General features: G+C 24.4%; 2 protein-coding genes across 2 annotated transcripts in view; one reads left to right on the forward strand and one right to left on the reverse strand.

The window, feature by feature from the left end:
* Nucleotides 1–253: 253 nt before the first annotated feature.
* LOC126897590 (tubulin polyglutamylase TTLL5) overlaps nucleotides 254–27,856 on the reverse strand; it is a 38,860-nt gene continuing 11,257 nt past the window's right edge. The window contains exons 2-12 of the mRNA XM_050671303.1: nucleotides 10,706–10,812; nucleotides 8,949–9,162; nucleotides 8,481–8,749; nucleotides 8,213–8,415; nucleotides 7,327–7,519; nucleotides 7,089–7,267; nucleotides 6,782–6,961; nucleotides 5,192–5,279; nucleotides 4,347–4,506; nucleotides 3,619–3,788; nucleotides 254–491 (exon numbers count right to left, since the gene is read on the reverse strand). Of these exons, the coding sequence (XP_050527260.1) occupies nucleotides 449–491; nucleotides 3,619–3,788; nucleotides 4,347–4,506; nucleotides 5,192–5,279; nucleotides 6,782–6,961; nucleotides 7,089–7,267; nucleotides 7,327–7,519; nucleotides 8,213–8,415; nucleotides 8,481–8,749; nucleotides 8,949–9,162; nucleotides 10,706–10,812 (1,806 nt within the window). The 3' untranslated portion in view covers nucleotides 254–448. The remainder of the gene's footprint in view (nucleotides 492–3,618; nucleotides 3,789–4,346; nucleotides 4,507–5,191; nucleotides 5,280–6,781; nucleotides 6,962–7,088; nucleotides 7,268–7,326; nucleotides 7,520–8,212; nucleotides 8,416–8,480; nucleotides 8,750–8,948; nucleotides 9,163–10,705; nucleotides 10,813–27,856) is intronic.
* On the forward strand, nucleotides 14,722–27,524 carry LOC126897592 (uncharacterized). The gene is made up of 4 exons (XM_050671304.1): nucleotides 14,722–14,939; nucleotides 25,543–25,999; nucleotides 26,075–26,360; nucleotides 26,421–27,524. The coding sequence occupies exons 2-4, from the start codon at nucleotides 25,573–25,575 to the stop codon at nucleotides 27,460–27,462; spliced, it is 1,755 nt and encodes a 584-aa protein (XP_050527261.1). The 5' UTR covers nucleotides 14,722–14,939; nucleotides 25,543–25,572; the 3' UTR covers nucleotides 27,463–27,524.

Below are 27,856 nucleotides of genomic sequence, written 5' to 3' on the forward strand. Positions count from 1 at the left end.
AAAAAAAAAAAAAAAAAAAAAAAAATGATAATTAAAACTTAAAGTATTCGTACTAAGTTGCAAAATAATTAATAGAAACAAAAATGAGCTTTTTTATTTTTATAAAATTTGTATTAAATAAGTTGCTATATATGACATTTAAAGGTGAAATGAATACAATTTTTAATTGTAAAATTAAAATGAAAGTGTTTATAAGAATTCAAAGATAGGATTAAGTTTAATAAATAAACCAGAAGAAAACAATTCATTCATAAGTATAATATTCATTTTTTTTATTACAAAATAAAATTTAAATCGTTATAAATAAAGTTCAGTATTCTTGAAAATATTTAATTGGATATTTTAGAAATTGCACTCAGAAAATTCTTTAAAAAAATATGTAAATTGTTAAAAACCATGGCAAAATTATTTACAATAAAGTTAATCAATTTCAAACCATAATTGGAATTTATACATGATGAAATTCAATTAAATCTTCTATATCTTCTTTTCTGTAAATTAAAAAGAATACAATAATTTAAAAAAGAGTTATGGCAGTTCTATGAAAAAAAACCCAGCACAATGGGAACTCAAGAAATAATCACTGTAATAATGGACTAATAATGTAATAATGGACTGTAATAATCACTGTTACAGTGATTAAAAACACTATTATAAAAAACGCTTCGATGCAAACCTGTAGATAGTGTTTAATTTTAAAAAATTGGTGGATTATTCCAAAAGCTACGTGGAATAATCCACCAATTTTCTACTTAAATTATTAAGTTTTGAACTCCCAGTGTATAAAGGGAAATGGTCCGATTTAAAAAAAAAGTATATAACATAAAAGAAGTATGTAAATAGTAATTAGAATTAAAAAAATAGTATTGATCCATACATTTTTCAAAAAATTATAGAAATATAAAGTTTAAAATATAAAATCAACTATTTAAACACAAAAATAGCATACGGTAACCATGTCGAGAAGACAAAATGAAGTCCAAAATTTTTTTTTTCCATAATAAAGTATATTACACTAGCTTTAAATTAAGATATATGTATATTAAGTGTCAGTATTTCCGGAAACTTTCAAAAGTTAAGTGAAAAAAGTTGTTATTTTAGATCCTTCCATTGAGTAGTTAAAGGGTCAGATTTACAAAAAAAATTTAAGAAATGATGGATAAAGACATCATCCATATATAATAGATAAATTATATTGATTTAGTCATTTTTAATAAAGTTATGGCAGTTTTAAGTAAAAAAATTTTTAAAAACATCGAAAATTAGCTATTTTTAAATTTGTAATTTTTTTTTGAGATTTTCCCCATTTACGGAAACGAGGAAAATTTTTTCAATTTTTGAGGGTAATGTCTTCGACTAGATACGATTAGTGATCTTTTGACGTATTGTCAAAAGAAATCGGTTCTGTGAGAGCTGTGAACATTTGGTAACAGACACAAAAAAAAATAATAATAATAAAATTAATATCATCTCAGCTTGGAAGTTAAACTAATAATGATATATCCATAACTATAACGCGTTCAGGTGAGTATTAAGTTCATAGTAAATTTTATGTGACTGAAAAATTTATAGGAAGCATTTCCCTAAAAAATCTATAATATTTTAATATAATATGATGCTGAGAAGATATTAATTTTACTACAATGTGTTTTTTTTTGTGTCTGTTACTAAATTTTCACAGCTCTCACAGAACCGATTTCTTTTGACAATACGTCAAAAGATCACAAATCGTATCTAGTCGAAGAAATTACCCTTAAAAATTGAAAAAATTTCCTTCGTTCTCGATAAATGGGAGAAATTTCAAAAAAAATTACAAATTTAAAAATAGCTAATTTTTTATATTATTTAAATTTTTTTTCTTACAACTGCCATAACTTTTTTAAAAATCACTAAATATAACTTTTCTTATATAAATGCATGATGTCTTTACCTATCATTTGGTATATGTTTTTTGGAAATCTGACCCTTTACCTACTTACAGGGAGGATTCAAAATAACAACTTTTTGAACTTAACTTTTGAAAGTGTTCCGGAAAGTCTGACACTTTTATATATATCTTAAATTAAAGCTAATGTAATATACTTTCTTTATCATGGAAAAAAAAAATTTCGGATTTTATTTTGTCTTCACGGTGAAAATAGTTACCAAATACTATTTTTGTGTGAAAATTCTCGATTTTATTTTTTACATTTTGAACTTTATATTTTTATAACTTTTTGAAAAATGTATGGATCAATACAATTTTTTTATAAGAAATAATATTTATATCCCTCTTTCATTCGACATACTATATCTTAATCAGAATATAAATAAGGAAATAGCAGATCATATAGCTTTTAGAATAATCCACCAATTTTTTAAAATTAAACACTATCTACAAATTTGCATCGAAGCGTTTTTTATGATAGTGATTTTAATCACTGTCAGATATCATCTATACTAGTCCCAACTATGCCACGTCTTTACTGTACCGTGACCCCACTGTGCTGGGTTTATTTATTTTTTATTGTCTAGTGTACAATAATAATTTCTATTAAATTATTATTTAATAGAAATTATTTATATTATTTAATATTATTTATAATAATTATTATTAATAATATATTTAATGTAATTAATGATTAAAAAATGAAATAAATGTTTTCTATGAGTAATTATTTCTAAAATTAAAAACTATGAAATTTTTGGTAGATATATTGAATGTTTTTATATATTTAATAAAAATGTTTAAGTATGGTGATTTTAATCGCTATCAGAAAAAATGCCTTAACTACAATTTACTGGATCTTTTCTGTAGCATATATATTTTTTTATTGAATCATGTCTAATTTAAATCATCAAAATTGCATACTTACAAAAAATTTATGATTTTTTAAATAAATTTGTTTGTAGGGTTTCATGATGAAAACTAGATGAGCGCAAACTCTCTTAGAATGCAAGCAATTAATTAATATTTTTATATAAATTGTACTTTTAGAAGAATTTTGTGCAAATCCCCAATAAATAATATAGATACGCGTTTACCACATATCCTAAATTAATTAATATTTAATAACTAGTAGTGCTGATGTAAAAAAAATTTTGAAGGTAAATACTTTTAGCCATCTAATAAAAAAACTGTGTAAAATAATGAATTTTTGAGTTAGATTTAATACGTTCTACAAAGTTTAGTTTACCATTTTATTTATTACAGTACTTTCAAATAGTTTGCATATTAGGACTTGAAATCGATTATTTGTATTATTTATAATTATGAAAAAAATTATTATTCAAGTTAAATTTTTCAGACATAAATAAATTTTAAATAATTTTAAAATTTATAAAGAATTCAGTATACAATCATTAAAATTTCAATTACTAACATTCTACCAATTTTGGAGGTTGGACAGCTGCCCTATTTAAATTTAAAGATTGGTGTGATTATTTATATCTATCTATTATGTAACAAATTAAAATCGAAACTTTATTATTAATATCATTAATCCTTTGAATTAGTCTATAAACAGTTAATATATTTTACTATCTTTTAAAATATGTACATGTATTAATATAAAACAAAACATAAGGTTTCTAAAAAAAAAAAGACATTATTTAGTCGGTAAAAAAATAATAACTTACTTAGCATAAGAAAGGAATAAATTCATCAGTTTTTGAGGTACATAATCTTGGGGATTTTTTATGTCATTGAACATTTCTGGTTTATAATTGTTGTATTTCAGTATTAAAATTTCCATTAGACGTATAACTTCTAGTACATTTTGATTTTTTGACCAAATATAGTTTGAGCTCTAATAAAAACGTTTCAAAAACTCAGTGTTAAATTATTATATGATAACTTATACTACAATATAAATCAATAATCGATTTTCATAAGTTATTATGTGCATCATTTTGGTTGTAGTGTTCGTAATGCTTATCAGTTACTTGCGTAATTAGTTTAATAATAATTTATTATAAAACACTGTATCAAAATTTTTATTATGTCATGAATTTAGAACTATAGCATTCTTATTTGATCAAAAATTATTTATTTTGAAAAATTTAAGAAGTTTTATATTAAGTTAAAGGTGAAATTTGCAAATCATAAAGTTATTATTATACAAATTATTCTATTCCTTATAAAGATAACTTTAAATTTCATTATAAAACTTAATAAATTTTATTTTTAAAGAATACAAACCGGAACCCTAGTTATTTATTTCAATAAAGTAACGGTCCTTGCGTGTGTTCCCTAAACTTATTAGTTAATTAAATTCATTATAGAAGAGAAAAATAGTTATTAGCAAACGATTTTGTTGTAAGTTTAGAAAAAAATAAAAATTTTACATACATTTTAAAAAAATTACCTTAGTTTTTAGTGGAACATTTAATTTTTTTGAAATCTTTAAAAACAACAGCCACGTGAATTCTGTACTAGGTTGGCTATCCTTTTCCATAGTGAATCTTTTTAAATTTTCAGATATGTAAATTAAATACCTCACAAAAATCTGTCTAATTTGATTTTTACTAATTCAAATTTAAAATAAATTAATAATTATATAACATTTAAAGATAAGAAGCAAAATATACAATTAGTATTCATTCTTCTTATTATTTAGATTCAAATTTTTATATCAGAAAATACTTCTTTTTTTTTTAATTAAAATTGATTAAGTCGAAAAAGTTTATGCTTTTATCAATTCTATAAAATTAAATAAATTGAAAAAAAAAATTATTATTAGTTAAAATTGTTAGTTTCTATTTATTTAATGAATTAAGTTAAAGGTTAAGTGAATGTTAAATATTATCCGTAAAATAAACTAAAACTATGAGATAAATGTTTCATTACCTATATAATTTGTTCAAAAAAATTTTTTTTCATATTTAACATATTATGTAAATAAAAACTAACGAAAAAGTACAAAAAAGTTCGTTAACTAATCGTTGAAAAAACTAAAGAAAATTATTTTAGCATAAAATGCAAATATCCCCGTGAAGTTTAAAATTTAAACTTAACTTTTGTTAATAACTCGCTTATTCTTGGTCTTGTCATTAACAGAATACTAATTGTCTATCTGTTTCAATTTTCTTAAAAAGTATTATCTTTTGGTAACATAAGGATAAATTGAAGAGACTTAAGGATCATGCCCAGGGTACTGTTTAGGTAATTTATTGCGGGAGACAAAGTAATTTTAAAAAATTCCTTACTCACCTAATTAAAAATCCATTTTTTAAATAAGTAAACACAGCATTTTTCAGTTCAATTACGTCGCATTCGTTATTAACATTATTATTTTTATCTACAAATATAATAATCATAATAATATATATATATATAATATAAATTATTTTTATGTTATTCTTTTTAAGTGTATTAGTAAAATTAAGCTTAAAGAGGCTATTTTTATTAATTATTATGTTTTAATCTGTATTAATATTTAATATTTTAAGTTAATATATTACTATATTAGCCCATTTTACTAATTTTATATTGTATATAATTAAAGAATAAACTATTACTGTTTATTTATCTATTCAACTATACTACGGCAATTTCAAAATATGTTGATATAAATTATTACTAGATATAACATATATATAATAGATTAAAATTAATACTGATTTGTTTTATTTTATGTTTATTTATACGTGGTTAATTGTAAATTATTTTTAATACTTTTAACTTTATGGAGGTTTTCTATATTAAATAAATAAAATGAATTACGAGTCTAATATAATTAATTTATAGAAATTAAGGGAAAAATTTAAATAAAGTGGGTAACATGAAAAAATGAACTATTTAAAATTATTTTATCATTATATGAATATAATGACTTTGGTTGAAATTATATTGGTGAAATGATTGGCGGAGCTGTACACACCCAATATCATCATAAAAAAATGAAAAAATTTAATTAATTTTTAAAAAAACACATCACCATGAAAATATATATTAAATTATTATATGTTGATGATGCTTTAAATGCCTGACTCCGCAGTCTACGTCCCTTGCTTACAAATAATAAACACTCTAAACTAAAAGTTAAAGATCTTATGTATAAAACACTATTAAAACCAATGTAGACCTACGGTCTTCAACTGTGGGGTACTGCTAAAGTATCTAATAGCAACAAAATCCAGCAGTTCCAGAATATTGCCCTTAGAAAAATTACGAATGCTCCACCTTTTGTGTCCAATTATACCCTACATAAAGACCTCACAATGAAAACTGTGACAGGAGAAGCTGTAGATTTTTNAATGAAAACTGTGACAGAAGAAGCTGTAGATTTCTACAAACGTTTTCATAATCGCCTACAAACCCACCAAAATCCATTGATAAAGAGCCTCTACACTCAAACCATACCGGGAACCCCGGGCGTCGTCTGGGTCAACAAGTCAACTGGTGCCGTGACTTGTTATAATAATTATAAAAAAAAAAACAACCAAATTCTAGACTCTAGACAGCGTTAATTTCCAGTCAAGTGTCACCAATGGGTGATTTCTTAATTCAAAATATTCATGCTACTATTATAATATCATATATACTTATTGTGCTATGTTNTGGGTAATTTCTTAATTCAAAATATTCATGCTACTATTATAATATCATATATACTTATTGTGCTTAATTTACAGATTGATTTTTCAAATTGTAAAAAAAAAAAAAAAATATGTTGATGATATTTAGCAAATCTAATGATGAAATTATTAAATAAAGTGAGATTTTTTCTGGGTGTATATAAATATATATAGAATAAAAACTTTTATATAGAGTAACATGCATGATATTGACACAACTTACTATCAATATGATAATTACAATCTCTTAATGATCGCTCATACCGATCTTGTCTATCCACACTTAGGTCAAATGATGTATGTTCACTGAAGAGTGTAAGGCTTAATAAACAATTATAATTTTTCATAAGCTTGACATAAAATGGTGGTAAGGTTGATCCTCTTGGTACTCCATAAATATTGTCTGAATAGTAGTAATAATTATAATCATTATTTTCATAATAATAAAGTATTTTTTATACGTTTTGCTTTTAAAACTAAATTTATGCTTAAAAAATTACATTAGATATTAAAATAAACTTTATTTTTACCCAAGTATGGTGTATATTTTTTGCACGTTACTTTTGTGGGATAAATTCTTATAAACCCTCTACTCCTACGATTTTGGTCAATAGTATGAAGAAGCAATCGTTTTTCGTCGTATTTTAAATTGTTATTATGTGATAAATTTTTTTTCAGAATGCTTGATTTGGGTCTTCTCATTGAAGTTCTATCATAAATATTATCAGATTAATGTATGTGGTTAAAGAAATATGCATTTATTTTTACACAAACTTATTTGAATGATCGAATATTGTAGGATCTATTATTGGAATGCCAATTAACGTAAATAAATCACACAACATTGAACTTTTTATTTTACTATCCAATGTTGAATCTATTCCCAGTGATGGTGATAAGTTGACTTCAATTAACCAAGGTTTCAGTTTGTCATCTACTAAGATATCGAACCCATATAGCTCTGTGCAACATAAAAAAGTTATTAATTAAGATAAAATGGAATGCTTAAGTTGTGTGACAAAGAAAGTGATTCAGGTATGTAAATTGATCTCTAAATATTTTAACAGTTGCTTGTAGTATAACTCATTAAGTTTTGCATAATTATTCATAACAAGCAATAAATAGGCAAAAATTAAAAACAATATAAAATTAAAGAACATTATTGTCAGTTATCCAAAAAATACTTATTTTAAAATAATTATTTCGTTAAAAAAAATTAATAAAATTAGTAGGTAATCCTAGAATTTGTTATAAGCATCTTATTACAAGCTATAGAAATCTATACTTTATTAAGACTATAGAAATTATTGAGAACAATTTTTTTAAATATTTGTTTTAATCTGAATAAGTACTTTTGTAATTTAAAGTTATCTCTACTTTTTAATTTATGCCTGATTTTCAATGGCCTAATATGCATAAAAACATTAACATAAGTGCAAGAAAAAAAATTGAGGGGGGTTAAATTGATATTTCCATAACTCTATAAAATATTTTTTAAAACAAAATACATATAGTTTTTTTAAATTCTGGGAGGGTTGCTACGCCAAGTTTTCAATGGACTAAACCTCTCAGTCGATTTACCTCTATGCAAAAAAATAATTTCTAAAAATGTTGGTAAATCTTAAATTTTTTAAATAATTTTTCAATCAATTACCAAAACAGTTTTGGCTGTGAGGTACAAAACAGTTAATAGCCGGTAGCATTTGAGCTGCACCACTTATTATAGTTTTTATTACGATATCTTCAATTTCAGACATTAAAGTTTTTGTATCAATTAAATAATTTTTTCGCAAGTAATTTAGTAGAGCGCTCATTGACCATTTATGACCCACATTTTCTTTCTTGGGATCAGAATTTCTGTAAAGCAAATAATGATGGTGAAACTCAATTAGTTTATGAAGAATTTCATTGAGTAAAAATACTTTATATAGTTTGGACTATGCTTGTTGATACTATAATTGCACAAGTGCATTTGTTTGTTGTTGACATTTTTTCGTTCATAATCATATTTGACTGTAGCAAATCGAGCCAAACCTTCTTCATATAAATAAATGATTAGCGGATTGAATGATGTAACTAAAACGTATAATCGAAGATCCCATTTATATCCATTTACCAATAGTGGATTATCCACGTACTTCAATACAACCACATTTTCTTTCAAACATTGACGCTGTACTTCATTGAATGGCTACAAGTTTGGTGTTGAAAAATATATAATATATTATCTATACTATGTTCTACTTATTTTTTCATTAGGCAAATTTGAAATTCTTTTTGATAACGTTAACTATTTTAATACTATTTGACTTAATATTGTAAAATAAAACTAATTTTACTTTATTAATTACATTAATTAATATTAATTAATTAAATTAGGATTAACTTACATAATCAATAATTGTGATGCCTCTTCCTCGAGATAAATCAAAAGGTTTCACAATCCAGAGTCCTCTATGTTTATATTGGTTAATGATGAAGTTATTGTAATCTTTGGGCATGATATAAGTCTCGGGTATGAAAGAAAAATTTTTTATTCCATTTTGGTGACTCATCTTCTCTATATTTTTGTATAGTTTATCTTTTCTGGTAAGCTCACAAGATCTAAAGTATAGTGGTTTAAAAAAAATATGATTTTAAAATATGTAATTTTTCTGAAAAAATATGCTAACTATAAAATTATTATTTGTTGATTTCATTGGCGTATTTTTCAATTCAGGGGTATATTAGCACACATACAAAAACAAATTCTAGTTGAGATTTTATTAGAAGTAAGTTTGATATAAGCTTATCTATGAAAAAAAAATGCTGATTTTTTTTCTCATCAATATTATTTAAAGGTTGATTCTGATTGATTTGAGAGCGCAAAATTCATATAGTCACCCCACGCCAAAATCTTAAAAATGGCTATGATTAATATATTATACTCAGAAATACTATGGTAAGATAGTAACAAGAATAAAAATAAAGCATTCCATAATACTTATAAATAAATATTTACACGTTTTCATTAACAGTAAATTAGAAACCAACAAATGTTTTCTATCGACTCATACCAATACTTTATTATTTCATGTCTTATTAATATGTTTAATAGGAAATTAATATAAATTGGTTCTCAAACATAAATCTATTGTAAACAATCATGTAATAATAAATGAAAATACGTTGGTGTTGAACAAATATATTCGGAAGTTATAAACTAAATAATGTGGTACTAATACTAATGGGTAGTTAATATTAGTCTAAATGCGAATGCGGATGTAAATGCTGGTCACATCAATATGACAGTTGTCTCATTACATTTACTAACTGCTTGGTTTGTCAGAATGGCCTCCAAAATAAACACTTAATTCTATTGTTATTTATTAAATTGTCATATATTAAAAAATCGAAGAGACTAAACTATTTATATAAAAATACAAATTTATATAAATAGGTTAAACAGTTTTGTTTTGATTATTTTTTATTTAAAATTTATTTATTAACGATCAATATTGTATAAATTTCAAAATTTTTAAATGCGATTAATTATTTTTGAATATTTTATAATATGACACTCCTAGAATTGATTAAAATAATTTAAAACTTATTCTAAATTAATAGTGAACTGAAGGACAGTGCACATACTTTACGCCTTCTATTAAGCTTTACTTATTTAGTGAGGCTCATTTAAACGGAAGTATTATTATTAGATTTCTAAAAGTATGTGTTTCATTAGTCCTCGAATTGAACAAATCAATTATTATATTTATTATACCAATATTTAAATGCTAGTGTATTTATAAATCTTATTGTTTATTTATTTATTTTTTTATTATAGACATGTATATATATTTATATCTTGATTTAATATTAATTCATAATTCCTACATGAGTACTTAACTCATTTCATATTTTAATGATAATATTTTTTAATACTATGCTAAAAAATTAAAACTATTGAATGATGACATAAAAATTTCATTATTGTATAATTAAAACATTATTTTCCAATTAAAAAATAATGTTACATCATTTTTAGTACTCACACTTGGAGAAAATACATTTATAAATCTTTATTATATATTACTATGAAAGAGTGTTCAACTAAATCATAATTAAACATTAAATTATGTATAAATAATGAGTTAATGAAATTGCCTACCTTGGAAAATGATTTACACGTTGAAATGATTTCAGTGAACTAATAATTTCGGTCTTGACAAGATTGTTTGACCACATTAAATTGAAATCGTTCGAATTAGAGCTGACCTGTAAGCGATAAATAAAGTCATGAGTTAGTCCCAAACTAACACATGTATGCCGGTAACTACTAATTAGTGAGTCATACATCTCATAATAAAGTATTAATTATAAATGAAACATTAATGACATAATTGATACTAAAGCATATCATGGAAGTGGCAGTTGGAAGTTATCGAGATTAAGCCATCAGTAATTTAATTATTGATGAACATATATATGTTAAGTATAAAGTAATTTAGTTTTCTAGTTATAAGTGATTAATATTTTATGTTTCTTATTTATTTTATTTTCACGTTTATCATTACAAATACTCTTAGAAAATAGACTTAGATGGTTTGGTCATGTTATGAGAAGAGAAGAATCGGAAGCCGTAAGAACAGTTGTAGAAATGAATGTTGCAGTAAGAAGACGTAGAAGAAGACCCAAAAAGAGATGGATACATGTTATTGAATGCGATATGAGGACAGCTGATGTGAGCGTAGAGGATATGGGAGATCGTCTCAAGTGGAAGTTTAGGATAAGGATGGCCGACCCCTAGTAGTTGGGATTAAGGCGAGGAAAAAGAAGATATGTCAAATATTTGGATTCGATATGAGGGGACGGCTGATGTAAGCGTAGATGATAGGGTGATCGTGTGAAGTGGATATTTAGGATAAGGATGGCCGACCCCAAGTAGTTGGGATTAAGGAGAGAAAACAGAAAAAGAAAGAGTCAAATATGAAACATTGAATAAATTCACCTATAGTAGTATTAATTCTAATAAGATTTCACTATATTAATTTAATTTATTTCAAAATAAATATATAAATGTAAAATTAAAGTAAAATTTTGGTTATAGTAGATAAGAAAGTATTTTAAAGTGATTAATAACAAATCATCCTGAAAATTTGTAATAAATTTATCATTAATTACTTAATTTCTTCTAAAATAATTATAATCTTTAGATTTATTTATTTTCGTTTAGTATTTAGACTCCAAGACTCTTCTAGGTTTAGATTCTTCTCAAAGTAAAATAAAAACGTATTAAGGTAAAGTATACAGTTGTTGAAATCTTAATGAAAATATGTAGGTTTCAATAAGTGGTAATTTATATTTGTTTTATTACCTAAGTTGTATTTAAGTAAAATTATTCAAATACATTTTTTGGAATTATTTAAGTACATAATTTTTTAGTACACAAAAATAATTATAATTTACAAAAAAAAGTTATGAATAATAATTATTGAGTATTAAAGTGTCCATGTCCTAAAATAGTAAAATGATACCACTGCTTTGATTGTTTTAACATCGTTGGCCACTAACTAATCAAGGAGAATTTCTATTCTGCTACCCTGTTAAATGATTTACTTGCCTGTAATACCACTTATTTTGAGCAAATTATACATTTTAGATATTTTCTTTTAATTACACAACAATACCTACGATTTTGTCAAATTATAAGATTTCAAATATAAAAAAAAAAATTTCTTAATAAATGTTGTAAAAGTTAAGATTTTATAGTCTATAACTTGGTATATATTCAACTACTATTTAATCAAATGATACTGAATTTATTCTTTTTTTTTTATGTAGATTATCATTAATTTATTTAAATTATTTTCAATAAAATATCTGTATTACAAGTTATAAAAAAAATAAAAAATAATTTTTACCTAAATTTTAAGCTCACAAATTGGGAAAAATTTTTCGAATAAACTATGTATATTGTTTTTATACTACTATAACAATACAACCAAAAAATTATAATTCTGAACCACCCAACTGAACACTTATCATATTTTGTGTAAAGATGGTTGGTTTTTATTTAATTATTTTCTATATATTTTTTATTTCAATTTTGGTTCCCAGTTTAATAATTATAAGATTATTGGGTACCAGTCTAAATACTTTCAGTTCTTTACTCTACCGATTTGTTCTTTATTTTATTTATAGAAACAAATACAAGTATATATGTTTAAAAATATAAATGACAACTTAACTTATTTCGACAAAAATATGAAATGAACTTTCATTGATACTGTTCAGCAATTAATTTAAAACACTTAGATGTTTTATATTAGCTATTAAGGTTTTTTTTTATGAACCATTAAATTTGGTATTTAATATTTATCCGAGTTTCTTTATTTTAAGTCTTTTATGTAAAAGATGCAGAAAACTGTGCAATTACATTAGAGCAAATAGTATTTAATTTATTTATCGTTAAAACTGTGTTTTTACAATTTCATCGACCTTGGATCTCATGATTTTAAAATTATTCAAGAACATGTATTAATACTTAAAAATTGATCTTCTCCTTATAATTAACTAATACTGTGAATAATATTAAATATATTTTTGAAGCAGATAAAACAAAATCGGCAGTATTTTGATAGGTAATGTACAATAATTCGATTATTTTGTTGGAATTCAAATGATAATTTTTTACATGACGATATAGTATCAAACTAGTTTACAGGGCCAGTTCAAGGTACACGCACAATGGACTACAGCCCTGGGTAGTAAATATACTTATTTAGTAATAAAGAAAGCTAAGAAAAATTCAAAATATAATATTTCTAGTTTTGTATAGAATAGTCTACCAAACCTATACAAAGTGTTCAGTAAGTAAGGAAACGGGCCAATTGTTATAAACAATGAGAACAATAGAAACCTGTTTCCTTACTTACTGAACAACTATATATATATATATTAATATTATTAAAGGCAATACGCATTCGATTGGTATAATACTGATAACAACATTATTTTTTAGGTAAAATTTTAATATATTAGATTACCATAAGTTATATATATTTAGTCAGCATAATTTGGACGATTCTAGCTTGATAGCATCTACATTGCCTTGAAAACTTAGAATTTTTGAATCTATTTCATGAAATTATTTTAATATTGATAAATGCAATGTTATAAAACAGTATGTATTTTATGGGTAACATAAGAAAAAATGATAAATAAATAGAATATCCATAGGCAGAGTTAGGAAAAAAAATTGAAAAAGGCTTAAAGATTTTTCTCCCCTTAAAAAATATATTTTTTAACTATTTTAAAATACTTTTTTTTAAGCTTTTTTTTAAAAAATATTTACAATCCTAGAACAATTATTAAGTTTTAAGAATTTTAATACGTTGATTAGGTACAGCTCGACTAATGTATATTTGTAACACATACACTAACCGCGTTTCATACCAATTCTAATAATTAAATGTTTTTAAAAATTTTAATTAAATTTTTGAATCAAAATTTATACTTAAAAACAAATAATATAATAAGATTTTAACGTAGTCTGACAAATGCATAAATTATTAAAATAATGTACAGCGTAATGTCTTAGGAGTGGTCAGTTAGTTTTACTCTGTATAGTGGCGAAAAATCATTTTTCGTTAGAGGAGTGATAAACCCTTTTAATATTTATTCAAAGCTATAAATTGTGGCTAACAACATATTACTAAATTTTTAAGTCAATCAATAAAAATTTGTGCTAACTGATGGTGTATTCAGAATAACTTAACAAATTCTATAAAATCATTATTCCAGAAAAAACAGATATGCATAGATAATAATAATCAAATTTCGAAACTCTACGTGGTTAAAGTTCAATATAATAATAATATTGCTGTAAACTATTTCATAATAATAGATTTATGTTTCTTTTGTAATATTATTTCAGACATAAGTAAGAATATGTTGTAATAGACGTTTATTTTTTAAGGAACCATAATAGTTAAAAAATATAAATAGTTTTATTTTATGACACGAATTTATTTTAAGGCAAACTACAATAGTTTAAAATATAAACAATAATATTGGTAATATTTATAATATTAACAATCGTTACGAGACGTCAGAAGTGAAACTGATATCACATTGTAATCAGTAAGCATTTCCTTTGCTAGCGAAGCATTCCGTCTCAATGTCAAGAGTAGTGGTACGAACCACATGTGGAGTAAACAAGAGCCGGCGGATTCATCCAACTTCAGTTGACAACGCGGTTCTCCCGCAAATATGCCCGTGTACGGAATCACTGCTGTTCAGAATTTCAGACTCAATTGTACGGCTTGATTCTTGTTAAGGTCCAGGGACACAAATTTTGATTGACGTTAAACGTTGCATATGACGTCGGAGTAATAATAATTGTAAGTATATTTTATTAATAAATATTTCGTTAAAACACAATTTTTTCACGTAAAGTCTACGTTTCAAATTTGAATACGAGGGAAGGGGAAATTAAATTTAACCTTCTTAAAATTTTTTTCTATCCGTGGTGGGTATAAGACTGTGTAGATGTATATCATATATATATTTTACATCGACCCTTTAGTTAAAGATTCCCATGACTAAAATTACAGGGTTTCGCAGTACTAATATATTATTACCATTACATTTTTGATATATATTTTCATATCTTAAGATTTCTTGAAAATTTATACTTGGTCGTGATGTCCAAGTTTTTCTCGGTAAATAAAAAAATATTTCATTTTTTCATAAGAAACTTCCATTCAGTATTCATTTCTACACAAATGGTCAATTGAATTTTAATATTAGCATAAATTATGTATATTGTAATGTATTATTTAAATGCAATTAAAATTGTTTTGGAATTTTGGCACTAAAATCATATATTTCTACCTCATTTTGATATACTCGTAGCATAAATGCATATATATATATGTAGTGAGTCAAGTAAATATTCTGACATTGTCTATAAAATTAATTTACCTTTCGAATAACCATCTTCTTATAGACCTTTGAGTATGATTAGCACCATTAGAAAAATGTGTTGAATGAGTTATTAAACCATACTTAAAGGTCTGTAAAACGATAGCAATTTAACAGGCAAATTATTTTTTCTAAATGATGTCCAAATATTTACTTGACTCACTTGAACATTTAACAAATCCGTATATTGATAGCGATTTATCAAAATTTCTTATATATTTGTTCTTTAAAACATTTTTGTAATAAAATTAATATTAAAATATTTATTATTAACTTACAATTATAAAAAAAAAATGAATTTTATTGAGTTATTTATTCATTTTCAATTTTATTATTAAATACTAAAATTGAAATCATTCCATTAAGTAATAATAAATAATAAATTGTAATGAACAAAAAAAAAAAAATTTCAAACTCGATGTTTTAAACTGTTTTTATATGTTAGTTAATTATTAATTAATATCACGACAAATTTTCGAAAATAGCTAAATCACCCAGATACTATTAAAATCTCAGGGAAACTCTAGTTGTATGACGTATATCTGAATTTAATACTGGTCACTAACCATTTACTATGTTACCGTAAAAAGGTTTAGGTATTTAATTTAAAAATGCATAAAAAATTGTTATTATCACCAACACAATACTATATCTTGAAGAAGTAAACCATAAAACTAAAATATGTATAAAAATAAATAAAAATGTTTAAGTTTCTACTGTAGATCCATAAAATGTTGACACTATAGTTAATTATTACAAGAAGTTTTTATTTTATATAAACTTAAAACAATTTAAGCATTTACATAACTTTTGACAGAAGTATGACAAATATTGTAATGAGATTTTAATAGAATACCACTAGTTTAAGTTATTACTAATAAGTTTTAAACGTTTATTTCGAAAATTATTTTCAAAAAAAATTATATGGTTCTGATGTTACGTTTTAAAAAAATGATCTTGTAATGGCTTTACTTATTAATGCAAACGCATAATGATGTTCAGAAAATACAAATTTTGTTTAACGACCTAAGATAACAAATAACAATAATGATATACTATATAACCGAACACGTTTTTGTCTATTTTTTAGTATTCAAACAAGATTTTTAAAATGTTTCTTTTTAACTACTAAATTATAATAACTGCAACTTTTTTTTTTTAATCACGGAATTATTTTTTCCGAAACACTCACAATTATTTGTTTACAAATTCTAATTGGATTGATATTAATTATTATTATATGATTAAATATTTTAAAATTTGAGTGTTATTTTAATTTAACCAATACTCTTATTGTTCCTTTTTGGTACAAATTGTGTAAATATATAAAAAAAAGTTGAGTGCTATAAATGTAGTTGTAATATAGAATACACCGCAGTAGTTTTGTGTAAAATACCACGCGTTCTTTCTGTTAAATTTAAATACATAAGTACAATGACCAGAGATATCGAGTCATTCAAAAGTTACAAAGAATATTTCTGTCATATTCCATGATAAGGTAAATTATCTTTTCAACTTCCTAAATATTTTATCTGTATAGTTACCCTTATAATTTAAAAGATTCAATTCGAAACAAGTATAACTATTTAAATTAATTTAAATTAATAATAATAATAATAATATTTATAAATAACAGTAATGTATAATTTGTAAATTAATACAGATAAACTGTGCACATTAAACTAATGTTATATTTTAAAAGTGCATTTTTCGATTGTGTAACTCACTAAAGAAAATAGTAACAATCCGGAAACAAAATAGTTTTGATTATTTTGTGTTTTCATTGACATGATTTGGGGCAGTCTACCTTGAGAAATTAAAATCCCACTTACTAAGTTTATAATAAGTTTATTATGTTTTAAAAATTACTCTTTATTGACTATCATCACTAATATATAAACACAGTGTTAAATTATTTTAAATAATTGATGATCGTAAAGTATAAATTATAGATACTTTCATTTATACTAATACTAGTAATATTTAATCATTTTCCACTGAATATTGTAAATAATTCTTCTTTATAGCAAATTTATGCAACATTTGGTTTCACTAAAAAGTATATTAAATATTGTATTTTAATTGTTTGGTAATTATGACCAATAAATATAAATATATTATTAGACTTTACGTTTAAATGCTACTAAAATATTAAATTAAAAAAATTGTAAGCTATAAATCATTATAATATTTTATAATTCCTTCTATAAGTTTGCAATATCTGTTAAACAAACTAATAAAATTTGCAATTTTTAATTAAATTGTAATTTTATAATAGATTTATTAATTTGGATGTAATTTCTTTGATCATTTTTAATGTACTTAGTCCATGTTTCCCAGTCGTTTCTAATTAGTTGTTTTTTCCGTATTCCTACAAGTGTGAATATATGCATTTTTTTCTTTAGATTTAATTTACCTTCCAGCTATTTATGTTTTTGAAAATTTAATAAATATACGTTAAACTATTCTATCTAGCTAAAAATTGATGTGCCCATCTTTTATTTTTAATTTGCAACAGTAGATTTGAAGTTAAAATAGTGCTTCCAACACCAAAAGATTTTTAATGTCATAAGGAACAAAACTAAAAAGTAATTTTTTTTTTCTATGGAAATCATTTTTAGCCTATTCTAGGGCCATCAACAAAAAATAATTTTAAATTTTAACTAATAATGAAAAGTCGAATTTGAATTATGTTAAGTAATAAAAATAAGTTTACCTTTAGGTAAAAATAGATGATCCCAAATTCATTTATATTGATTATTCAGGATTATAGTGAAGATGGACAATAGTGAAGAAAAACATAAACGTTCGTACAATGCTTTTGAGTTTAAGAGCAGCATATATAAATGTCTTTTTATAAGTTAAAGATGCTGAGGTAGCAAATTGGTTTAGGGTACTAATTTCTAAATGGCACATATATAATTATTTAATTTGCTTATTTCATAGATGATGATCTAATTAAGAAATTTATCAGTCGTTTACAACATTTGATTTATTATTTCAGAAGTTATTAACAATTTAAGGTAAAGACTGGATATGAAGAGTGGAAGTTGCTATTTTTATAACTAGACATTTCCTGACCGTACATTTCCTCCCGCCTATTTATAAAGATGCCAATAACTTCCGATATACTGGTCCAAAAGTTATTATCGACCAATCATTTTCTTAATTAAATCATTAGCTATTAAATAAGCTAGTTAATTATGTGTGTTGTTTTTGAGAAATTAAAGTTGATACCTATATAAGGTATAAGGATAGAACATAAAAAATACTTCATGATTGATAAATTTCGAGTAACTAAACTATAAAAAGTACTAAAAGAAATTAATAAAAAATTATTAACTTTATTTTTATTTTTCGATTTACTAGATGATTCATGATAATTAAATCACTGTGTATATATGGATATAATTAAATTTATTATTGTTTTTATGGTTAAAAGAGTTGTTGAGACCACTAGCGTAAAATAATCCCTCGAGAATTCTCATGAACTTTCTACATGTTTTCTTAGATAGTAATAATAGTTATTGAGTAGATACGGCACTTAATATCTACGAATAGTAAACTTTCAAAAGCTAAGAAATTAAAAATATTTCATGGAAGAATCGTGCTTAAAAAAAATAATATATTCCTCGTTTTTGTGAAGTTTGGAACAATAGAAATGGGTATTATAATCTTGTTTTTTTATAACTTGTTAATATTTAGCATAAGTGTAAGGTATACATGAATGTAAACAAAAATTTCATGTTTAATTTTAGAACCGTTCTAAACAATCTTACTGAAACAGCCGTCAATTTTTTTATTATTATCATAATACTTATCAGTGAACTATGAAGTTGTGATATTTGAATAATAGATAACACTTTTTGCTGTTCAATGTCAATATTTTATACTGACATATTGAAATAATATATTGCATCCTATGCACGTACAAAACTCTCAAATACGATGTTATGTTATTTATTATATTGAACCGGAATCCGATTTCACTAGTTTTTTTTTTTATTCAATAGACTAGTCGATCAAGGAAATACAAGGTATACAGTTAGTAGCAGCACGTTATGGTAGTAAATGATTCATCTAAGGCTCATTTTCAGTTCAGTAAAACTAGTTTTTGTATCAAATTTTTAATAATTATATAGATGAGTCTTAGGGATTGTGTCCGTTCGTTTGAGTTGATCACCTCGATTTAAACAGAACAATGTCATGATCATTCGCGGTCATTACGCCGCTGTCGGAATAGTAAAACGAATTAGCATTTGGCAATACATTAATACATTTTGACTTTATGTTACCATCAAATTAATTTCTGGACAAATGATTTCATTTTTCATAGTTGTTAGTAATACGAATAAAATTCCCAGAGGCCATCTCTACCTAACATGCGTCATAACTACAGGTATAACATTGAAATACAAAAGGCTGAAAATGATAAACATTATAGCCATTGTTCACATTATTCGAATTCTTATAACATGCTATTTGGGTTTAGCAGTCCTTTTATCATTTAACCACTTGACATATAAAACAAAATTTACTAAGACGTGCCTCGTGCAAAATATCGTATTGGCCTTGAACTTATACGACTATTTTTTTTCAAGTAATGTAATTTTTACTTTTCGATCGTTAGACGAAATAAAATTAGAAGTGTCTCAGCATAAAAAATATGTCAATGACTTATATTATTTCCAAATTAATTAAAATAAAGTAATTTCTTAAAAATTATTTAGCAAAATGTAATGTTCACTTTCAAATACTTATTATAATTTAATTTATTGTAAAAATGCAACTTTATTTTATCATAGTTCTTATTAATTTAAATGTAATGCGTTAATCAGGTTAAAAAGTAACTAGTGTCCTAACTTGATTAAATCAACTTAAGTATCAACTTTTTAACGCTTAATGCATAACCTTGATTATAACAAAAAAAATGTCTATTATAACAACGTCTTTATAATAGTTGATTGTTACTTGAGTTTGACTATTCTATTTTGTATCGCCATACTCTTAATGCTGAGGAAGTGAACAATTACGTACAAAGATACTGACAAGTAAACATTACGAATGGATGAAGTTTTAGATTAAAAAACACGTCATTCGATAATATTGTTTGTGAGATAAATTTGACACAAAATTTTACGTGCTATAATGTTAACATGAGAACATATGACATATAGTGTTTTTGGGATATTTATTATTATTTTATATAATTTTTAATCATAGAACTTTATTAACAGTTCTATAGTAGTTAAAGAACACGATTATCTTAGTGCAGTTATTTTAACTATAATTGTCAAAATATATTTCAACTACTTTAGAATTACTCAATATTTCGTAAGGCGTAGCCGTATGGTGTGAACACTTAGCCCGTTTAAAAATGAGTTACACCAAACATTTAACAAAAAACCCAGCACAAGGGGGTCGCGGCATAGTGATGACGTTGCATAGTTGGGTCAAGTATAATGATATCTGACAGTGATTAAAATCACTATCATAAAAAACGCTTCGATGCAAATTTGTAGATAGTGTTTAATTTTAAAAAATTGGTGGATTATTCTAAAAGCTACATGATATGCTAGTTCCTTATTTGTATTCTGATTAAGATATAGTATGTCGAATGAAAGAGGGATATAAATATTATTTCTTATAAAAAAATTGTATTGATCCATACATTTTTCAAAAAGTTATAAAAATATAAAGTTAAAAATGTAAAAATAAAATCCAGAATTTTCACACAAAAATAGTATTTGGTAACTATTTTCACCGTGAAGACAAAATAAAGTCCGAATATTTTTTTTTCCATGATAAAGAAAGTATATTACATTAGCTTTAATTTAAAATATATATAAAAGTGTCAGACTTTCCGGAACACTTTCAAAAGTTAAGAGTAAAAACTAAATTTTTTGTGAAAAATTTGACATTTTGAATCCCCCCCTGTGGGCAGGTAAAGGGTCAGATATATAAAAAAATATATACTATATGATAGGTAAAGACATCATGCATCTAAAAAAAAAAAATTATTGATTTAAAAAAAAAAATATATTGATTTGTTTATTTTTGAAAAAGTTATGGCAGTTTTAAGTAAAAAAATTTTCTATTTTTTTAGAGTAATATCTTCGACTAGATACTATTTGTTATCTTTTGACCTATCGTTGAATGAAATCGGTTCGGTGAGAGCTGAAAAAAAGTGGTAACAGACACAAAAAAAAAACACATCATAGTAAAATGTACTTCATGAAATAACTATTTACGAGCGGTAGAAAATGAGGTTTAGCTTCCTCAAAACGTTTTTAACACACTGTATTAGTTATTGTAAATCATAAATATCCTATAAGTTCTCATGTTAACGTGTACCCGAATCTCTTGCACTCCTTATTTGTATCAATGGACATGAATACCAAAATAAATATTTTTTACTTGAAATAAATGTTTATACCTAAAGCAATGGCGTATCCACCCATACAAAACAATCTTCAGCTTTTAATATAGTTAATACTTAAAATAGTTTTTTCATCGAAATTTATATGTCACTACATCAAGTATTAATAACTTTTTATGATTTTAAATAACTTTTTTATTATTGTATAAAATTAATCGAAATAGTATAATCTACCTAGTGTTATTTCAAATATACGATAATGTGCAAGTTAAATATTAAGATTAAACATTATTTTTGTATTTCATTAAATTATATAAATATATTATTTTATCATAAAACGTTGACATTCAAGGGAATTGTTGAAAATCGTCATAAATTGTTATTTATTACACTTCCTAAATCGCTGGATAATTATTTTCAAAAATATATAAATTTATTGTAAAATAAATCGCTGAACCTTGGAATTATTTTACAGATTAATTCAACAATTTTCATTATTACTTCTTTTAATATTGTAAAATAATAATATATACATTAAAACTATCAAATAGGTACATGTTAGAAGTGATATTGTGAATGTTACATTGTTAATTTATTGTATTATTTTGGCAATTATCTGAAAATATTATATTATTATTTCATTATTAATTTGTTGAACAATTGAAGCGATTTTCAACTTTTTTGAATATCGCTTATAATTTTGACTTAAATATAAAAATAAAACTGATGGTTATTGATAATTTAACATTTAATTTGATTTTTATAATTTTCATTACAATACAAGCCAACTCATTGAAAAAACTAAATAAAATTTATCATTTTTTATTCACAAATTGAATAAAAATTGCTAATTAATTATTTAGTATAATAATGTGTATAATTTATTTAATAATTTGTATTAATTAATTTGATTTAAAAATACAGTAACTAAATTTTATAATGACATCAAATTTAAAAATTGATATATTTGCTGTCCGTTTAACAAAAAAATAATTACATCATCTAAAAATTATTACTTAACTTCATATCAAAGAGATTTTTTTAAAACATTAGGTTTTAGAAATTAATGATGCAATAAAAAAATTAGGTGATTATCTATCTTCATATCTTTTTCGTTTATAATTTTATGATTTATGTTTTGTAATGATAATTAACTATTATAGTTAAATGAAATTAAGTAAATGTAGTTATCTTAAAATAATATGTAAGTGTTGTACAACACAGTAATAATTAAAATTGCGTATAAAAATAATTATTATGATTATACAAACGAGCAAGGTTTTCTATCTAAAATGTCTTAATATGTTATCATTTATATATGTATTATAATTGTTGAATTAAGCTTGCAGAATAATTACTATTGCTACAATTTTATGTAAGAATAGTACCTAAAATAGTTAATTATATTCCACTAATGTTCTTTTCAAAGGGAAAATCTTGCATGTTTTCTTTCATACGTCATATATTAACTAAAATTCTGATAAAAACATAAATAACCATTTTAAAATAATCCATTTTGATTCTAGCAAACTTTGATTTCTAAGAGAGATTACTTGACACCCATGTATTTAAAATAAATACATTTTTACTAATTCTGCGCATTTTATTGTGACAAGCGCAAAAAAGCTACAAAAAATATTGGCATCCCAAAGTATAAAATGAATGTTTATACATAACTTAAATAAATACTTTTTTAAAATAAATAATTTAATATTGAAATTTAAAATATGGATAGCTAAAGTATAATTTATGGATAAAGGAAAAAATTAAAATACTTTTTTTTTTCATATCATTTTTAAGAATATTTTTTTCAAGTTTTAAAATCTATAAAACAGTGTTTAACAATATAAAATACCAAATAAGATTAAATAAAAAAATTTGATGCGTATTAAAATACGTGTAAACATTTTATACAATTTTGAGTAGCTAAAAAAAATCCAACACTTGATAGCTTCAAATATTTATTGAGACTATATGCACGTAATTCATAAAAAACAGGTCATTAAAAATTTTAAAGTCCGATTTGGTAAGATTTCGGTGGGAATAATCTTTCAAATTTTCGTCATTATATAGTAATAAATTTATACGAATACATAATATGTACATTCGAGTAGTCTTTCTCTAATAACATTTTTTTTTTAAATATATTATAATAATATTTTTATAACGTTATAAAAATCTTTTTAACATTTTTCTTATTTTTCCTTGCCTTAATACCAACTACTTGAGTCGACCAAAACATATAATGTTATATTATTGTTTTAATAAAATTGTTATGTGAGTTAGCTATAGAAGAAAATTATTTTAAACAAATTTGTCAGCACCTCTCAATTTTGTTTTAATGATTTTAAGAAATATGTAAGTGATGTTGAGTTTAATCTGTCCAGCAATTGTCCATCATTTTCCCATCATCAAATTTTAAACCCCTCAAGGGACTTGAAAATTGGTAGATGAGAACTAAATAAGTTTTTTAAACATAACTTATTAAATTTTATATTTATATAAAAAATTTACTGAACTCTTTTTAAAGAATATATTATTTATTAAAAAATGTATCAATGATTTTTTCTGTAATATTAATAGTTCACTGCATATAGATAAGGTAAAAAGTTGGAATATTGTTTACTCTTCATATTATTTCCATTTTTAGTCATATTTGTGATGTCCCTATTGAACATATTGTATGTTATCTTGATGATAATGAACATTTAATTCAACAATTGCTTATGATTTGAAAAATATTAGTAATAGTTTATCGATGGTATAAGTGACATATTACATAATACTGATTTAAAAAAAAGTTTAGTAGTGATGTTTCGATTGTACAATTTTGTGTATTTTTAATATTGCTTTATTTTGATATTTAAATAAATTTTATATTTGCATTAATTAATATACTAAGACAGCATATATACTTAATTAGTCCAATGAAATACTATTTTACTGGTTCCAAATTGCCTTCAAAAAAAGATTGCTTAGACGTTTTATTTTTTAATATGAAATTTGTTAAATTAAGTGTACATGACAGTCACTTGATTATGAACAAGTGTTTTGAAGAAAAACCCCTGTATATGTACATATGATCTATTCAATTGCGTAAAAAATCAAACAAATTATACACAAATATGACTACAAAAATAGACATAATATGCAGAGTAAAAAATATTCCATCTTTTTACCTTTTCTGTTTATTATGCATTGAACATTATTAACATAACAGAAAAAATAATTTATACTTTTAAAGTAAATAATATATTCTTTATAAATAGTTCAGTAAACTTTTTTTATAAATTTCAAATTTAACGAGTTATATTTAAAGAACTTAATTTCACCCCTCACCTACCAATTTTCAACCCTTTTGAGAGACGAAAAATAGTGGACAAATCAAACTCAACTTCACTTACATATTTCTTAAAGTTATTCAAATAAAATTGGGGAGTGCTGACTTTAAATTTTTGACTTTTAAAATTAATGATCTATCTAATGCACATAAAGTATACGTTAACATAACTTTTTTTTTTTACCGAAATCATTTTTCAAAAAAATCATCATTTTTTTAAAGAGTGATTTCTGGGTTTTCCTGTAATTTTTATTTGATATTCCATATTTAAATAAATTAACATGTATGCCTATCATTCTAGGTGAATCTAAAAAATTGGACAGTTAACATCATGCCGTGCCGATATCAACCGAAGAGTCTGCTAAGTTTATCGGAATCTAGAGTCGTATCCAATGTTGTTTATACGTGCTATGAGATACAAGAGCTAGTTTACTCCGCTCAGACATTCTTATTTGTAAAAAACCAAATGCGACAATTTTGGCAATTGTCCGTACCTGTTGTCATTCGCCGTCGAATTTTGATCAAGTGTATGAATATGCTTGCTGATGTGACGCGCGAGGGACACTCCATTAGTCCAATAGACACAGTACCATTATGTTTATTAGCTGTTATGCTAGATAAAGATATTGTAGAATTAAAAGTACAGCTTTGTTGTTACTACGGCTGTAGTCATCAAAATGCTATGCTTAGATTATTAGCATCGGAAGCTAAAGGCTTGGAAAAGTTTGAACTTTCTAGATCCACACTTCTACGATTAGGTATATAAAACTCATTAATATATGATAATATTCAATTTGTTGATTCTGATCAAATATATTGATATTTTTTCACAGACACACAATTATTCCATTCGGCGTTGTTGTCCATGAGTAATTTAAAATGTTTAATTCTTAAAAACATTGCATGTGATAAATTATTGAAAATAATTGGCCTGTCGTGTTTTGTGTTGGAAAAACTTGATATTTCTAATTCCAGCCAAGTCACTGATGAAGGTCTAAAAAATTTATTGTTACAAATTGAAATCAGAGACAAACAAAAGTTGGACAAATATTCAATCGAATCCAAAGGTCAAACAATTACTAAAATATCATTAATGAAAATCCTAAGAACACTTTCAAGGTACCAAAAAAAGTTATCAGTTTTAACTTTAATTTTTAATTTACTTCAATTTTTTTTTAGAAAACTTAAAACTAAAATCTCGGGTGAAAAGGTCAAAATTGACGATATGTCTTTTATACTAGAGTACTGTCAAAAGAGCACTCAGTTATGTTCCACAATGCGTGTGCTTAATATGGCTAATACTAGCATTACCTCTCTTGGTATACTTTTAGCGTTGAAGAATATACCCAATTTGGAAAATCTGGGCGAATACTGTCATATAGGAAAAGCTTTGGAGTTGCTTGACAAGTTAACAGAGGCTAAACAGCTTCAATTGACAATGATTAACGCATGTCGAACCACATCGGCCCGATTACAAACGTTGTGTGATTCATGTACAAGACTAAACCGACTAACTATATCAGAACCATTACATACACCTAACATGTTGAGTTATTTACCTCATACGCTCATCAAAATCAACTTGCAATCCGTACCAGTAGAACAGTCGTGGGTGAGCGAGTTGTACAATTACTTCTCTGGATCAGCTTCAAAAAAGTTACGAGAAGTGTTTCTCAAGTTTCGTCGAAATAACAGTTCACCTTTGATCGATTTGAGTAAAATCCTTCCAGCTCTTTCTGATCTCGAAGTTCTATCCATTGATAATGCCGAAATTCAATGGATAGAATCGCCACCTATAGGCAACCAACAGATACCTCCATTTAAAAAACTCCAGAAGTTGCAACTTTGTAATATTAGAGACGTTAATACTTTTCGTGTATTACTTAGACGGACACCTTTTCTTAAAGTATTACATATCTATAGCATAAATACTGAAAGTCAATCTAGTTTAATAGAAATGTTAAATGAGCACGATGATCTTACGAAAAACCTTGACTGTCTATACTTTAATGAACTTTTACCTAGTGGCAATCCAGACACTCTTAAAGAATTAGTAACAACTTGTCCGAAGATTAATAAAATTGGTAACGTTGCAAACTGGAGCGGAGTGAATCGTGATGAGATCAAAGACTTAAATGAGTGGATACAACATAATAATTATAAATTGGAATTGTGTGCTGGTTCGCATTGGTATTGTTCTGAATGTTTCCCTATCGCATGATAAATAATACAAAAAAGTTATAATCATTATTTATCAACGATTTAAATTATTTTATCAAGTGATAGCAATTATATCACCTTTTAATTTGATCTTTATATCATTATTTAAATCTTAATGCTTTTTAATAAGACAAAAATTATGAATTTAGTCGAAAATAAAATTTAAAAAGTCATGCATAAGATATATTTTTTAATTTACTCAACATTTTAATTTATTCACGCACTAAGATAAATATTATTTGTTAAATTTGTAACATTTTATCAAAATGGACTTGTTTGTATCTGATTTTGTATTTAATGTTAATGTTATTGTTTAACTATTAGTTAATACAAAATATAGTGATTAATGATTTATCTTTATTTTGATTGTATTAACTTTAAAATGAAACACTATC

The sequence above is a fragment of the Daktulosphaira vitifoliae genome, unplaced genomic scaffold (genome assembly GCF_025091365.1).
Source record: "Daktulosphaira vitifoliae isolate Bord-2020 unplaced genomic scaffold, ASM2509136v1 Scaffold_2, whole genome shotgun sequence".
Classification (NCBI taxonomy): Eukaryota; Metazoa; Arthropoda; class Insecta; order Hemiptera; family Phylloxeridae; genus Daktulosphaira; species Daktulosphaira vitifoliae.